At 34.5% G+C, this 18489-nt stretch overlaps 1 protein-coding gene across 1 annotated transcript; it reads right to left on the bottom strand.

The window, feature by feature from the left end:
• Nucleotides 1–10703: 10703 nt before the first annotated feature.
• Nucleotides 10704–17016, bottom strand: LOC109454245 (natural killer cells antigen CD94-like). Its single transcript, XM_074326014.2, has 6 exons — nucleotides 16858–17016; nucleotides 16543–16635; nucleotides 16345–16404; nucleotides 13427–13578; nucleotides 12507–12610; nucleotides 10704–11732 (listed from the first exon to the last, which is right to left on the bottom strand). Exons 1-6 carry the CDS (start codon nucleotides 16862–16864, stop codon nucleotides 11612–11614), a joined length of 537 nt encoding a protein of 178 aa, XP_074182115.1. The 5' UTR covers nucleotides 16865–17016; the 3' UTR covers nucleotides 10704–11611.
• Nucleotides 17017–18489: the final 1473 nt, after the last annotated feature.

The raw sequence follows: 18489 nt of genomic DNA, 5'->3' as shown, positions 1-18489 counted from the left end.
AGTTTTCAGAACCATATTTGTTGAGACTTAAATCAACTGTTGCCTTTTATTTTTCATCTTCATTCACTGACTCAAAAGTAAATTCCATCAAAGATGTGTTCAATTTAAAACTCTAGTCTCAAAGCACAAAGAAGATAAAGAACACACAAATGTACACACTCACAGATAAGATTATATATATACAACCCCTCCCTTTAATTCTTTCTGAATTGCCAACTGTGATTGCTTGTTTGATTCCTTTTTGTGAATAGGCAGTTGAATTGTTTTTGTGCCAGTGTGATTGTCACTCATATCTACTTGGGACAATGGTTGTCATGGCCCCATCCATCCCTTAGGATATTGGGTGAACTCTAGCCAACCACTGTCTGCAACTTTGTATTGCTGACTTTTTCTTCTACAGCAGTTGAAAGCCTTGCTGCTCTCATACGTGGCAGTCCAGAAGTGCTGAGCAGTTCTTACCTCAATGAGCCATAACAAACAAATATCAGGATATAGCGTAGTCCAGCAACCTCAGCCTTACCATAAGGTAAGTCTGAACATTTACTAGAATCAGTCAACAGTGTTAAGCACCAGCCTCTTCTAGTAACTACATTCTGAGGAGGAACTTTATTGTGTTCTTCCTTCCATTTCCTGTGTTAATATTCTCTCCAATCTCTATTCCATGCACATCCAAACAAACTTTGCACCCAACGTCGTTCTCAGGGTCTGCTGCACAGACAACCAAGCAGGGTATTCCACTGAAATGTTCAGATTAACTTATGTGCTTTGTTTTGAAAAGTTAGGTATTCTTGCAGAAGACTCACCTCTCTTTGCAGGATCTCCTCTCCCCTAGTGGCCACTGCAGGCAACCACACATTTTATCCCCTGTAATTTAGGATCGCCCCTTGTTCAAAGCAAATAAGGACTCTAATAACTACAAGACCATCTAACCCTGAATAAAGAGCCTAAAAAAAGAAATGAATATCCACTTAAGATGTGAACAGTGAGGTCTTTTCTCTACCAGCAATTTCTAACTAAAGTGTTGTATATCAAAATAATAGTATACATGGCAATAGTCCCAAATGAGAAATTTATTTTGATCTCACTGCTTTGAAAATGCATTCATTGCCTGAGGGGAAAGAAAATTGCTAGCATCAGGCGGCAAATTATTCTCCTTTTAAGGAATTGGGAATCTTCCCTGAGAAAGAAAAAAAAAAAGGATTCTGACATTGTAGAGTCTTCTTAAACATGCTAATGACAAATTTACTAGCAAACACTAGAAAGTTTGACTGCTCAAAATCCTTACCTAGGGAATGCTTTGGGCAAGATGTATTAGATTGCCTAATATTGTTTACGCCCAAAACAAAACAAAAGATGGGTCTAGACTACACAGATTGTGTAGCATGCAACCTTGAAAATGTCACATAAATTATATAAAAATCTCAGTATAAAATGAAGATGTGTCATGACCAAAACACATCCTTTTGCTTACCCTGTGCAATCACAACCATCAGTTAAATACCTCATAAGTTAATCTGTAAGTCTGGACCAGTACCCATAGAGTATGTGCTGAAGATATAAATATCCCAGATCCTTTTGCCTCTTTAATATGCAGTGACTCTTTGAGGATGCATGCTTTGAAACCTGGATAGATCTTAAGGTTATTATGCTAAGCAAAATAAGTCAGACAGAAAAAGTCGAAACGATATGATTTCACTGATATGTGATAGATAAAACTGATAGCATTAAAAGAACAAGAAAAACAAACAAAGGAAAAAAAACATAGACATAGACAATAGTTTAATGGTTACCAAGGATAAGGGGAAAGGGGTAGTAGATGAGGGTAAACGGGATCAAATATATGGTGATGGAAGGAGAACTGACTCTTGGTGGTGACACACAATGTGATATAAAATGATGTATTACAGAATTGTACACCTGAAGCCTGTGTAACTTTACTAACCACTGTCACCCCAATAAACTTTAAATAAATAAATAAATAAATTCAGATAAGACTACACACACAAAAAAGAAAAGAGAAAAAAGAAATGGGTGAAATGGTGTTACCCATTCCTAAGACTATGAAAAACTTCCTTGACATGATGAAAAGGAGGATAAACTAATGGTGGAATGGTAGAGGAGGGTAGGAAGATAAAAAAAGAGGTCAGGTGGCTAAACTGAGCACTACTGAAAGGAAGAAAACATGCTATGAGAGGAGAGAACACATTGGGGGACAACTCATATATACTCGAATCAGCAGACTCCTTCATCAACATCTCAAATCATTATGGGAAATGAGTACACATCTGAAGACAACTCTCTTCTTCTTACCATTATCAGGAGATAATTTCCCTTTTAAAGAGAAACCTCTGTAAAATTTAATAACGTCATACAACTAGTTTCCTACAGCACCTGATAATCTTTGTATTCTTTCCATCACCATATATGTGATCCCCTTTACCCTCATCTACCACCCCCACTCTCCTTACCCTCTGGTAACCACTGAACTATTGTCTGTGTCTATGAGTTTTTGTTTCTTCATTTGTTTGTCTTGTTCTTGTGTTGTTTGCAGTTTTATATACCACATATCAGTGAAATCATGTAGTTCTCGACTTTTTCTGTCTGACTTATTTTGCTTAACATTATAATCTCATGATCCATCCATGTTGTTGCAAATGGTACTATTTCATCATTTCTTATGGCAGAATAGTATTCTATTATGTATATATACCCCAACTTCCTTATCATTTATCTACCTTTAATTTAAAAAAATAGCAGGGCAAAAAATAATAATAATAAAAAACTGTGTAATCCCTCAACAATATAAAAAAATAATAACAACAATAAATTAATTAAAAACCAAGATGAAACTCTAATAGTCAGGTAGAAAAGAGTATTTCAGAACTTTTGCTTGGTCAGATGAAAGGACTCCAAGATTCATCCTTGGCCAGAAATTAAGAAAACACCTCTTCATACTTTTACAGAGAAAGCTGATATAAGTATAAAAAACAGAATGAAAAGCAGCTGCCCCTTAGAGAGACACCAAGTGAGAACAAGTAGGAAAAATAATTGTTCATTTTCATAAGTCCTTCTGTATTTTGTTTTTAATATATATATATATATATATATATATATATATATATATATATATATACCCTAGGCCATGACAAAAAAATTTAAAAAAAGACAATTGAGAGGAAAGTTCCAAAAAGCATAATGATTTGGCTTTCATAGTCACGTTGTCTTAATACTTGAAGAAATAAATGAAGGGTTTTTGTTTTTTTAATCAGCATTGGCCCATTGTGTGGTAACAGTGAAATCAAGTCCGATGTGCCTCAGTTGTGCTTTCAGTGCTTGAAATATACAAGTAGATGCAAAATAAGTATATCAGTCCAAGTTTCTTAATATATCTGTGTAACATTATCATCAAAGTTAGTTTAACAAAGCACAACTCATGGTATTTAGGGAAAGCGTTTTCTGGATTAATTGGGAAAAAAAGGCAAATGAGAAGCGTAAGCAAAAACACCAAAGAGAAAAAGTACACAGTGCTGAACAAAAGTGACCAGGACATAGATTATGTTTGTCTTGGGAAAATGTGGACGCAAACACCGTGTGAACCCTGGTTTCAAGGCAAGTGGTTCAAATCAATGAAATAAAAAAAAATCAGAAAAATTTAAAATATATGTTTTTATTTAAAGTAGAGACAAATAAATTTAATTGCCACCAATATAAATGGTTTAAATTTTATTTATATAATATTTATTACAATTAGACAAAATACACATTGATACATTTCGCTGTGTACTGGATGTAAAGAAATTAGCATGATTTTTAAAAATATAATAACTTTCTATTTTGACTCATAGGAGGTTTGAATTTTTCCTAGGAAAAGTTACACAAGCTGTGTCTTATAAATATAATGGTTTTCATTTCATAACATTTCCCATTCCCCGTACTCTACAGGATGATAAAATAGAGACGATATGTATGCGCGCGCGCGTGCGCGCACTCACAAAAGGAACAGAACTCTTAAAATTTGTGTGAGCACAGGAGCACTTTCATCCCGTGAGCCTGCTGCAATATCAGGGTAAAGGTAAATTATTATTGTTTCCTTGGCTCAAATTTCATGTGCTGAGACCTTATTTTTGTGCGAGTCTATGAAACGTGAATTGCTTAGTCCGACCTCAGCTTGAACTCAAAAACAGCAAAAGAACAGTTGAACTAGGAGACACTTAACAAATTAGGGTTGAAAGCAGAGCCATCCTCCCAGAACCAAGGGCTGTCTGACCCTGTACACAGGTGGTGCAGAGTTCCTGAACCCTGGTTGGGAACAGTCAAACACTGGAAATGAATCCCTTTCCTCGCAGCTTAGAAGACACAAGATTCGTACATTTACTTCTTCCTGTACAGCCCTGGGCACCTTGCATTTTGAATAAAATAAATGCATGCCATCAGCCTCAGCCATTTAAAGTAATGCTTATAAGTTACTTTCTCTTACCATAAAAGAATAATCATGACTCATTTCTCTCTCTCTTGATCTCTCTCTGTCTCTGTGTCTCTGTCTCTCCCCCATTCCCCTCTCCGTATACACATTCAGCCATGGAGTATAAATCACTACCAAACTTCACTCATCTTAACAGAGGTCAGAACTTAATGTGTTAAGCAACAGTTCCTTCCTAAATAATTAGAGAGGTCATCCCAAGACATCTAAATTAAATGAAACTTTGTGAATAAAACACCGGGCATGTCCTAGAGTTTGTATGTCCCTGAACTTAGGTTTTGAAAGCAATGGTAGAAAGACTTTCTTTCTTAAAAGGATGTGATAAATAGATGATGTGTTACAGAATTGTACACCTGAAATCTATGTAACTTTACTAACAATTGTCACCGCAATAAACTTTAATTAAAGAAAAAAAAAAGGATGGACTAATTTCTATTTTCATATCTCTAATATGGTTCCTCATGTTATTTCAGAGACATGGAAAAAGTTACATTAATTTAAACCAAATGACAGCGATGATAAAAAATTATGATGATTCAAAGTACTTTAATTTGCTGTTGAATAAATTGACGGGTAAGATATTTTATTGTATATTGAAGCCATGTGTTAGAATTGTGATCACCTATTTTATTTTTAATTACCTAAATTACAAAACACAAAATTCATAAGTTTATTTAAATAATACATCACATAGTAAGAATATTAAATACAGGTACTTTATTCATGACTTAGACCATTTGATTTTCACACACAATTGGCTATATCTTAGTGTTTAGTAATGACCAATTTTTTATGTATTGTCAGTTTTTCTGACAGTTTTATAACGTTTTCCAAAAACCTAAATTTTGTGCTACTCATGTAATTTGTTAAGGCATTTATGCCAGTTTTACAATAAGTGTTTATAGTATAGGTAATAACCAGATAATATGTTCAAAAGTCCACTTAATGTCTAATAATCAAATTAAAATTGTTCATCTTAATTATGAAGTATTTTTAATTTCTCCCCAAGGAACCTGTGTGATACTTGGTTTGAGAAAATATTGATGTATCTATACCTTGTAACTGAAATACACTGCGATTCTGACAATCACAGACCCTCACACTCTATCAAAAATTTTGCATCATTACAAATGAGGTCACACTTGCATCTGTCCCCAATCTACTATGAACCATGCCACAGTCACAGAAAAGGGACAGACAACTTCAGAAAGAAACAAAAAAAGGACTCACATTAAAACTGAAGTTTTAAAAACCTTACTGAAAACAAATGGATCATAATGATTATTACATAAAGAAAATGTTTATGCATGGAACTGCTGGACGATGAACTTTGGAAAATTGCTGACTCCTTTCAATAATATTTTGGTTGTTTTTGTTTAGTTTCCATTTTTTCTTAGATAGGTCTTCGTGACTGACTCCACCACTAAGTCCAAAAATTAGCAGGTTAAAATAATAAACATGTATTATATCACAAAGTTTCTGAGGATTAGGAATGCTTGAACAACTTAGGAGGAAGGATGACTCAGATTTTCTCATGAGGTTACTGTCAAAATAATGGCTGGGACTATAGTCATCTGAAGGCTGGACTAGGGTGGGAAAGAAAGGCTCATTATTGTTGAGGTTCATAGCTGTTGGAATAGACTTGATTTAATTGCTAGTTGTTCATAAGAGATAAGCATAGAGATGTCCCAGTCCGCTATGAAATAATAATCTTTATTAGGCAACTGTAGAGGTCACTAATGGAGGAACTAAGAATTTGTATATCAGGATACTAGAAAAGTATTCCTCGTCCTGGCATATGTGAATTAAATTCCAGTTACCTCATCAGAAACCAAAAGGCAGTGTTTAATTTCAACAAAGTATACAGTAGCAATTAAAACAAATTTTAGGAATTGTTGGTATGGTATTCAGGCTTTAAGATGACTCATAGTTTCCATGATGTGATATATACCTGTATAACCTCCTCTCCTTTAGTTTCATTGGGATTTGTGAGGACAGGCATACCTCCTTTCTCTGAGCTTCTCTTTATTGTGCTTCACAGGTGTTGCATTTTTTACAAATGGAAGGCAAGACCATCCACCAGCAAAAATATTATGACTAGCATTTTTGTGATACTTTCTTTATTAATGTGTTTTGGAACCAACCCCACAATATCTCTGAGGTATGCCTGTATGATGGGATGTGACTCTGTGATGAGAATACAGTAAATATCAAAGATGAGGCTATTTTCCAGATGTTATGAAGGATCTACATTAGCCAATTTTCAGTTATCCTGACATAATCAGAAATACACTGCAAAAAGATTATACAGGACAGATAGAGAGAGGAGTCAGAGAAGCTCTCCACATGGCCTTGAAGAAACAAGAAGCCATGGTGTGACTGTCAGTGCAGAGTGGCAGCCTTGTGGGCTGAGGGCCTCAGTCCTACAACCACAAAGAAATTCTGCCAACAGCCTCAATGAACTTGAAGAGGAAGCTGAGTTTCATATGAGAATGCAGCCTAGCCAAGACCCTGATTCCAGCCTTGTGGAACCACGCATAAAGGAAACAACTAAGCCATGCCCAGTTTCTGATCCATAAATAATATGAGATAATAAATATGTGCTGTTTTATGTTTCCAAAGTACTCATTATTTGTTATGTACCAATATATAACATGTATTATATACATTAGGGTCATACATTTAGGGTAACAAGATAAAATTAAAAAGGTATAAGCTTTACAATGTTGTTCATTATATTCCCCAAATTGCCTTTCATGTCCCTATGGCAATATTGTGGCTACCAATTTGCGCTTTCTAATCCCCTTACCTTCTCCCCCATCCCCACCCATCTCCCATCTAGCAACCATCAAATTTTTCTCTATATCTCTGAGACTATTTCTGTTTAGTTTGCTCATTTATTCTGTTCTTTAAATTCCACATATAAGTGAGATCATATGATATTTGTCTTTCTCCATTTGACTTATTTCTTTAGCATAATATTCTCTAGGTCTATTTATATCTTTGCAAATGGTAAGATTTCATTCTTCTTTATAGCCGGGTAATACTCTATTGTATAAATGTACCACATTTTCTTAATCCAGTGGTCTACCGATGGGCATTTTGGTTGTTTCCATGTCTTGGCTATTGTGAATAGTACTGCAATAAACATGAGGTGCGTAGATTTTTTCGAATTTGCATTCTGGAGTTCTCTGGATAAATACCTAGAAGTGCAATTGCTGGGTCATAAGGTAGCTTCGTTTTCAGTTTTTTTGAGATACCTTTATACTGATTTCCATAGTGGCTGCACCAATCTACAATCCCCCCAATAGTGTACAAGGGTTCTCTTTTCTCCACATCCTCGAAGGCACTTATTGTTTGTTGATTTATTGATGATAGGCATTCTGACGGGAGTGAAGTGGTATCTCATTGTGGTTTTTATTTGCATTTCTCTAATGATTAGTGAGGTTGAACATTTTTTCATGTCTGTTGGCCGTTTGTATGTGTTGCGACCTGCACAACACAAGCCATGGGAAGACTAGGGAGGCCGCGAGGATTAAACTATAATAAAGAGACAGAGACTCAAATATAGTTAAATCACAGAGGACCAAGGGACTCGCAGCCTCAAGAGACTGGAACCCCAAATTGGATCACTGACAGTATTTACAAACAATGAACATCACATGATTAGAGGCAGGGTCTGTGAAACTCTTACACCATTTCAAAAAAATGATTTCAATACCCAATTATTTGTCCCAAAGCAGCCGAAGCATATAGTCCCAAGATGACTAAGGTCCGGTATGTACCACCCTGGGGGAGAGAGTCTCTCAGTGAAACTGTCCCATGAGCTGAGCAGAAAGAGCTTGATCTTAATGCTCTAATGGGCCTCTCACAATAAGGTGAGAGGGAGGAGCAGAGGCAAGAAGCAGCTTCCCACAAGAACAAGAGGAAGGAGGGGCAAGGCTCCTTCCTATTATTTCTTATAACAGCTCATTGGGGTCTCAACAGGGTCCCGTCTGGCTTGAGTTGTCCCTCCTGCGAGGAATCTTACTCGTCGTTGACTGCAGACCCTTCTCTTGAAGACCAGATGGAGAGACTCAGGATATTATAAACTCAATCCCAGAGAGGCACAGTCCCACAGATTCTTCTTTCCTTAGGGAAAGGTTGGGGGGGACAGATGGCTAGGCTGCTGTGTGACCACATCATGTTCTCCTTAGAGAACTGTCTCTTCATCTCCTCTGCCCATTTTTTAATCGGGTTGTTCGTTTTTTTGGTGTTGAGTTAATTAAGGGTGTCAGGTTGGTACTTTTCTTATTAGGGAGATCACTTCATGGATGGTGTAGATTCCTGACACTGTAATATACACCTGAAGTTGAAGCTGAATAATATTGAGCATCAATAATAAATATATTGAACATCAATAATAAATATATCAGTAATAAATAAATAAATATATATGTATATATTGTCACAGGATGTGGGGTACAGCATAGGGAATCGATTCAATGGAATTGTAATAGCTATATAGAATGTCAGAAGGGTAGAAGTTTGCGGCGGGGGTTATCACTTTGTGAGGGGTTTAAATGTCTAACTATTACATTGTTCTGTACACCTGAAACTAATAAAAAATGATAACAAAAGTATAAGTGAACTATTGGCAATATTATTTTGTTATATGGTGTGTTTCTTGGACATTTCCTTACCCTTTACATTCAACAATGAGATAGTCAGTCAAGTAGACTTTTCCATCTGCATTAGCTCATGTCATAGCAAAAAAACCCCACAAAAAACAAAAACAAACAAGCAGAGAGCAAAAGAAGAAAATCAATGTGTCTTTCCCCAGAGAATATATGAGAAATCTCATTTCAAAGGGAAAAACATTTGTTTGTTTGTTTGTTTGTTTGTTTCTTTGTTTGTTTGCTTTTGGTAGAAAGACTTTTACATAAAATATCTTTCCCATCCCAAAGACTGCTATTATATTTTCAGGATAAAGGAAAGCAGAATGCAGGTAAGAGTGGGGGGAACAATAAGCAAAATGCAATGGGCAGGAGGTCCTGAACTGACTATAACCAACATGATAAGACCATGCTGTGAGAAAGACACTCTGCCATGGGTGACCATATCCCCCATTAAACACAGAACTTTCCATCACAATTCCCTGAAATGATAGGAAGCTGGAGAAAACCTCTGAGTTGTAATAAGGAGGCAACGGAAATTTCTACTATCAGAGGGACAATTTTGACATAGATTATTCTCTGAAGTCACACATAATCCACGGTATTAATCACCTTCTGTTTACTTATTGCTTTTGTAACTGTGATGAATGTTTATGAGTTCTCAGAAAAAAGCATGGATTTGATTCTGGACACTTCATGGGTGATGATGTGAAAAGTGATTCATTTGAACCTATGCTTGGGTTGGCTAAATGAAAAGAGGTGAGATTCACCCTGAACAAATATAAAAATGGACCGTACTTTGTTCATTACAGAGAAAACCACTCTAAACAGGAAAAAAACAAGCAAAACAAACAATAAACAAACATGAAATTGCCTAATGAGAGGAAATAAGGGAGATGGGGTAGTTGGGACAGTAAATTATTCATTTCCATTGTCAGCTGACTGATATTAATTTAAATTTGTAATTAAATATATATTATTGTGAAATCACAATAAAATGTGATTGGACATTGTGAATGGACAATAAAAAAGAATATGAAATATCCATTAAGTACAATGCATGTTCTCTTAGGCGAAGCTAAATATTTGCAATGTGTTATAGCCCATCCTTTATTTTTTGCAATATACCTTTAGTGGATCTTTGTAAGTCAATCTTCATACAAGAATGTGAAGAGCTCAGAATATATTTATTGAAGTCCTATTATGTTTATAGTTTGAGAAATAAAAAAAAGAGGTCTTTTCTTCTTCCTGGATCTTTATATATTAAATATTAATTTGGATTCTTAATTAGTATGATATAATTAAAACATAAAATGAGAAAAACACAGATGTCAATATAAATTTGTAAAGATGTCTAAACAACAGTTAAAAAAAGAGAATAGGCTTTTGATATCTGGGAGGTCAGGAAAATCCCATCCAGTCAAAGGCATCAGGACTCACTGAGTTCCCAGTCCTTTGTGAGACACTCAGAAATCCCTCAATAAAATCGATTGCTCCCTCTCTCACAAGAAAAAAAGAAAAAGAAAAAGGAGTTGTTCATATTTTATTTTATTTTTTTAAACTTTTTTTAAATTAAAGTTTATTGGGGTGACAATTGTTACTAAAGTTACATAGGTTTCAGGTGTACAATTCTGTAATATGGCATCTATATCTCACATTGTGTGTTCACCACCCAGAGTCTGTTCTCTTTCCATCAGCACATATTCGAGTTGTTCATATTGTACACATAACTTTTAGAAAAATATTTTTAGTATTAATTAGCGATTAAGATGTTCAACGCCCATGTAAGTGACTCTTTTACTGATGAATAAGCATAAGGCAAGAAACATCTGTGGAGTAAAGAAACAGCTATTGTAAATTTATGTAATCAGGGCTTGTGTCCCTTCACCTTTGAAAATCTCAAAGCAATCACACAGGAACCACATATTTGGCCAAAACTTACGGTTGTTCTACAGAACTCAGGAGCATCAATAGAAGACACACAAATGTGTTCCCCTCTGAAGCTGAATGACACATCTGAGGAAACTTCCCTATGGAATTTTAGGCTCCAAATTAAAACATATAGATGGATAAATATCCAGAAAGAACTGACTTCCAGAAAAGTGAGTAGAGATGGTACTTTATAACATATACAGGACTGAAATGATGTTGATATGTATTTTATTATGTAAATTTTTAAATTTCTGCAGGGAAAATTTATAACAATATATATGGAAGAATATATTGCATGCAATATTGAACACACGCATTAACTCAAAATATTCATGAAATTATTTATCTTGATGCTTAATAATTTTACCTGTAGGTGAACAATTTCATCAACCTTAAAACACTGGGTTTCAAATATATGAGTATGAAAGAATTGCATAATAAGAAACAATTTGAAACATTTCACATATCTTAGAAGTAGGTAATTAGTAATAACATAAGAGTAATACCGGACCTTGTGGCCTACTGTTTCTGCGCTAAGAAACAACTAAATAAGCTGCTTCTTACAGACATAACGATTTTCTCTTTGACAAGCTTCACCCATAAAACTTCCACTTGTGCTATATATTATGCAGTACCGTGTATTTACAAGTTGAGAGAATGAAAACCTGTAAAGAAAAAAAAATATTAACATATGATAAAAGGAAAAAAATAGTATTCAGGGATGGTGTTTTTATTAAATGACAGAACTTTTTAAAACAATTGAATGAGTTACTAACATACTAGCCACTGCATCTTTTTCATTAGTCACAGTTTTCATGATATTATAATATTACAAAATTGCTTTATTGCCTCAATAATCAATAGGTCAGGGACATTTTTGTTCCTGCCATTGTCATTGATGGTTTTGATATGTTTTAAACTTTGCCTCTATTTTGTTTAAAAATGTATTAACTAATTTAGCCTAGGAAAAGAAACAGATCATAAATATTGTCATTGCGATGATGCAAATACCATGTTTATAAATGAACATGAAATTTTAAGATTACAAATATGCTGAAGACCAGCATGTTTAAAACATGAGGATGCTGAGAATATTGGGCGCCCCCAAAATAAAGAATATAATGACTATCCTGTTTTCCCAGGGCAGCTTCTGTCTGTGTGAACAACAGTACATGCACAACACATCCAAGTGTGTGTACCAAAGAAGAAAGAAAAAGTCATAAGCTTTTTTATGGTCACAAGTACACTAACTTCATGTCACTTGAGCATAAACCTGGTTGTTCCAGATAGGGCTAAAATTGTTACTGTCCTGTATCTATTCTACTTTCTGTATTCTCAGGATGCGGAGAGGTTATTTTACCTACAGTATTCCTGATGTCACATTCTTTGGTCAGACCTAAGGATAAACTCAGAAAAAGCCTTGAGCGGGAGAAACTCACAGATCTGGGGAGAGAGCAGAGCCATCCTCCCACTGCCAGAGACCTTGTTCTTCATTGTAAGACAGTCCAATCCAGTAAAAAAATTTGATGTGGTTTGAGAAACTCTGATGAGAAACAGAGACAAACATATTAACTTAATTTGAGTCTATTCTGAAAATGAAGTACTTTCCAGAAAATCAGTGTCCAGCATCATATTGAGACTTCCAATCACTTAAACTGAAATTCTTTTTTATGTCCAGTTTAGGAGGTATAGTCACATGTCTCATATTTCCTCACTATAAGGCCCATTCATTTATGGAGACAAAATACCACAAAATCTCATTCTTGAAGGACTGAAAAAATATTATAAAGGGTTAAATTTTCATAGAATACTTCCTTCATAGATATCGACAGTCAAATTTTATGCCAAATCACCAATATGTTATGGGACAAAATTCTTGGATATACCTACTCAACACAGGTCTTCATGAACCTGGAGAAATCTTTCACTTTTTCTTAAGAATTGGGTAACTATGGTCATGCTCTCCATGTTCATTGCACATTATATCCAAGAATGATGACAAAACTATATAATTAACAAAGAAATTATAAATTAAATTAAAGATCTAAACATTTAAAAAGTTGTTTCTTTGGTTGATTAAAAATTATGACCTATTATTTCTTCTTTGATTTCTCTAAAATGTTTCTTGAACTTTATATTATATATATCTTGAGCTTTATTACTATAATATAAATGTTTGAGAAATTGTATGTTGGTTTTATGAATATTTTAAGGGATAAGAAATCTGTCAGTCATCATTAGTTTAAATATAACCATCCAGTTATGATCTAATTAGAGATTTCAAAGTATTCATCTTACTTAGACAGTATTATTTTTCCTAGTTCAAATAAAGTGTAGAAAACCACAATTAAATACTTACCAATTCATCTTTGTTTTGCAGCTGAAGCAGACTGGAATTCTGAGATACACAGAAATCCCTGCTTTCTGCCCAAGTTTTTCTTTCATTAGAAATGAAGTAACAGTTGCATTGGTATCCAATCCAATTTTCTTGACAAGAACAGCATTCAGAGCCTAAAATAAGAAAATAAAAGTTGAGTGATGACATTGGATTTCAACTTTTTTTAATTAAATGTATTGAGGTGACATTGGTTAGTAAAATTATATAGCTTTCAAGTGCATAATTCTGTAATACTTGATCCATATATTGCATTGTGAGTTCACCACCTAGAGTCAGTTCGCCTTCCATTACCTTATATTTGTCCCCTATACCCTCTTCTATCATCCTCTGACCCCTGTCCCTCTAGTAACCACTAAACAGTTGTGGGTGTCTGTGAGTTTTTGCTTGTTTGTTTGTTGCTTTAAATTTTATATCCCACATATCAGTGAATCATATGATTCACGACTTTTTCTGTGAGATCTATTTTGATTGGCATGATAATCTCAAGATCCATCTATTAGAAAACTCAACTATTTAACTGTTATTTACTCATTCAAAAATCATTTGTTATTTCTACAAATAGTCTTTGAGAATCTACTTACATACACCAAAGTTCAGAGGATATTTATGTGATTGAGGCAGACATGATCCTTTCACCTCATGGAAATTAATTTCCAATCATTTATTAATTATATTAATGTTAATAAGGGTAATTATACACAAGACATTCATTATATTAAACATAATATTATAACGTTCCTTAGAAGACTGTAGGATTGGGGGGGTGGTGGTTAAAAGAATCTTGTTTTGAAGAAGTAACCCAAAGTTGAGCCCTGGTGTGTAAATAGAGCAAATTAGAGGAAAGAGATATTTAAAGAAGATCAGCATTTTAGCATATTTCCTGAGTCAGAAAAGAGTATGGTACCTTGAGAGAAATTTGATATATATTTTGAATATTTTATTTCCAAACTGAACACAAAAAAAAATATCAGTTTGAAATCCAGTCATACAGTTTACCAGTGATAGCACCTTGAACATGTACTATTCTCAGCGAGAGCTACTCAAATCTTTGCCAAATGAATAGTGTTGAAGTCACAGAGAGAATGGCGGTTACCAGTGGCTGGGATGTGGGGGAAATAAAGACATGTTGGCCAAAGGGTACAAACTTTCACTTAGAAGATTGATAACTTCTAAGGATCTACTGTATAATATTGTGTTCGTGTTAACAGTACTGTATTATATACATGTAAGTTGATAAATAATAGATGTTAAATTTCACAACATAAAAGAAATGGTCATTATTTGACATGATGGAGGTATTAGGTAGTGCTACCATGGTAATCATATTGCAATATATAAGTATGTCAAATGAACACAGTGTACACCTTAAACTTACACAATGTTATACATCAACTATATCTCAATGAAGCTGGGAAAACACTAAGAGAAACACAAATATAAGTACATTCTATAGGATCACAGAAGGTGGTAAGACAACTTGAAGAATATTTGGAAAATATACATTTAAAAAATTGGACATTGTTCTGGCTTACACACTGGATAAGTAGGTTCAGAACTGCAGAAATCTCTTAAAAATGGGCAGATGACCTGAATAGACACTTCTCCCAAGAAGACTTACAGCCAACACTTATATGAAAAAATGCTAAACCTCACTAGCTATTAGGGAAATGCAAATCAAAACCACAGTGAGAGCCCACCTCACAACTGTTTGAATAGCTATTATCAACAAGGACAAGTAATTGCAACAGTTGGAGAGCTTGTGGAAGAAAAGAAACCGTCATACACCTCTGGTGGGAATGTAAATGGGTACAGCCACTGTGGAAACAGTATAGAGTTTCTTCAAAAAATTAATAATAGAATTTCCATATGACTCTGCAATCTCTCTTTTGGGCTTCTGGGTATCTATCTACCCAAAAAATCTGAAAACACTTACTGTAGAGATGTATGTAACTCTATATTCATTGCAGCGTTATTCATGGTGGCTAAGACATGGAAACAACCAAAGGGTTCTTTGATAGATGATTGGATAAAGAAGATGTGGTACATATACACAATGGATTATTAGTCATAACAAAAGCTGAAATACTGCCATTTGCAACTACATGCACAGATTTTGAGATTATCATATCAAGCAAAACAAGTCAGACAGAAAAAGTCAAGAACCATGTGTCTTTATTCATATGTGGCATATAAAACTGAAAGCAGAAAGGAACAAGACTAACAAAGCAACAAAAACACATAGACACAGACAACAGTTTGGTGGTCACCAAAGGGTAAGGGGGTGAGGATGAGGTTGAAGAGGGCAAAGGGGGTTAAATATATGGTGATGAAAGGAAATTTCACTTTGGGTGGTGAACACATAATGCAAAATATAGGTGATGTATAATAGAATTGAATGCTTCAATCCTATATAATTTATCTAATGTCACACACAAAATTAAGTAAAAAATTAATTAATTGCAGAAATCTCTGCACTATATTCTGCATTTTGGTATAATAGAAGGAATATTACAGAGATATAAAAGTATGACTTGTGAGCAATCATGGAAGGGTGATTAGCATTAGCTGAAATATTTATTGTAATTTATTTTTCATTTGTTACTTAAACATAAGTACTCATATAGGAAAAATATGCTATTTTAGACTATGTACCCTTATTAAATAATAAATACATAAATAAATAAATAAATAAATAAATAAAGCACATCAATGTAGTTTAATTATACATGAGAGAATAATAAAATGAGACTCTCCAACAATTAGTAGTTAAACTTGTATTACTATGTGTAATGGTCCATCAAGCTTCTGTGTAAAGAAAACAAGAAACTGTCTATATCATCCTCTATGAACATTAAGTTTTTCCAAAGTATGGAACCTACCTTCCTGGGGTTCCATGTTTCCTGGTGATGATGTTGGCCGAATTCTTTGTTTAGATAATACTATAGGCAATGATTAGAAATTGATTATACATTGACCATGGAATAACAAGTTATTACACATTAGTAAATTGAAACCTTTATTATTAAATGTTTTCATCACACTTTTATTTTAATATAGACTTGCTTGCAAAAACTTACAATTTTTCAACAATATTCCCGAAACAGCCATTAACACAAGGCATATTACCGCTAAGATCCCACAGATCAACCTCCATGGAGTGGTCTGAAAAGCTGTAGAGAAAGAGAGGTAGGGTGATGACTTAAAGAAGAAACACAGGAGCTGAAGGTGTAAAAGCAGAAATCTGGAGAACAGAATTTAAAAAGTTCTTTGGTTTGACAACTCAATCATCTTGCCAATGCAACTTTGGAAAATGAAAACATCCCACTCAGAGGTCCACCCAACACCAAAATTTTTCTGACATACACTTAATTTTATGACTCGGGCCAACATACCTGCCATGAGAAATGTTCGAATGTCGATACCGGTAAGACACGATATGCTCTTGTTCAAGAAGCACGTTGTTGGATCACGGAATCAGCTGGAGGATAGCAATCTCAACGTTGTACATGTAGAAATTTAAATAAAAAGGAAAAGAAAAATTGTATATTCCAGCGGTGTTCTTTAATCATGCATTGGTGAGACACGATGTATAGTATGAACAAGAAGCAGTAAAATCACTAGCTTCTAAAATGTTCTGGAAACCACAACACAGGAAATTCTCAGTGCACATGTGTAATGTGAATTCTTTGACTTTCAGAGAACGGGTGAGAGAAAGTTAGCTTTTTTTAATGTTTGAATGTCTATCGTCTTTAAAAAGTATTTGAAATAAAGAATAAAAGCTACGCAAACATAAGGTAAATTTATTCAGTATAATAAAATTTCACAAAGTATTTTCCTCTTTTAGCAATGAGAAACATTTACAATTTACCTTGTACAAAACACAGATTAAAGCACTTGGCGTATATTAGCTCATTTATTTCTGAGAATGGCTTAAAAATAAAAATACATAAATATGACCATAAAAATGACCATAAATATAGTCATTTTAATGATGAGAAAACTATGGCAGAGCTGCACACTTGACTAGCGTCACTAACTTTGAAAGCCAGGCAGTCTTTCTCCAGAGCACACATGCAGTACATTTCAAACTACATCTACTCCTCTGTGTGTCGTTATGCTTTTTTAATTTTCATTTCTTAATTTTTAAGCAGAGAGTGGTTGGTATTTCCATGTCCTGTGCTTGTTATTGCTGCCTCATTAACCAGTTATTATGGAAGGCAAATATCAAAAAGGTAGAACCAGAGCCACTACCATTACTGTTCCAGGTACACACACACACACACACACACACACACACACACACACACACACACACCTGTGTTCTACAACCGCCTCAGCTGGTCTAGGCCCACCCTTCAGTGCCTCTATTCTCTCCAGGTTTTGTTCGTGAAATCCTTTGAACATGACTGCAGTTGCTCTATATACTTACTTGCATAATACTTTAAGTATTACATGATTTACTCTGTTTTCTCATTTAGATAGCATACTGATAGCTGAATTACAAGGTTTGCCCTCAGAAGAATACTTTACCAGAGGAAATTTAAATGTGTGATAGATGGGTAGAATAAGAACCTCGAGAGTAGGGACCTCGAACGATGATTAAGTATCTGGAAATGCAATCTACCATTTACCACGAACAAAGACGACATCCTGTTTATTGTCCTTTATATTTATGTTTAACCAATACAATATCATCATAGATGACAGTTTTTGTAAAAGATAGGCTTTTCAACCAAATAAAAGATCAAAAAAGAAAAAGAAATAACAAGGACTGTGATTTGATATCTCAGTTTGTCTAAAGTTAAAAGTTTCCATCCTTTTAATTTGCATTGTGTGAATAGAGGTGGTTGCTCTGAACCAACAGAATGGAAAAAGTTTAAATCCTTACCTGATAATGAAAACATAAAAATACTTCATCTATATTTTATGCAAATCCACATTGAGAGAGATAATGTATAAATCATTTTTTGCCCACTTGAAGTCTATTCTTTTACAGTTGGAATGTTGGACAAAGCTGCACTAGC

Source organism: Rhinolophus sinicus, chromosome 1, assembly GCF_057876585.1.
Source record: "Rhinolophus sinicus isolate RSI-liver-muscle chromosome 1, RSI-T2T, whole genome shotgun sequence".
In the NCBI taxonomy this organism is placed as follows: Eukaryota; Metazoa; Chordata; class Mammalia; order Chiroptera; family Rhinolophidae; genus Rhinolophus; species Rhinolophus sinicus.
The sequence above is the reverse complement of the archived record's forward strand: the minus strand, read 5'-3'. Positions and strand labels throughout refer to the sequence as shown.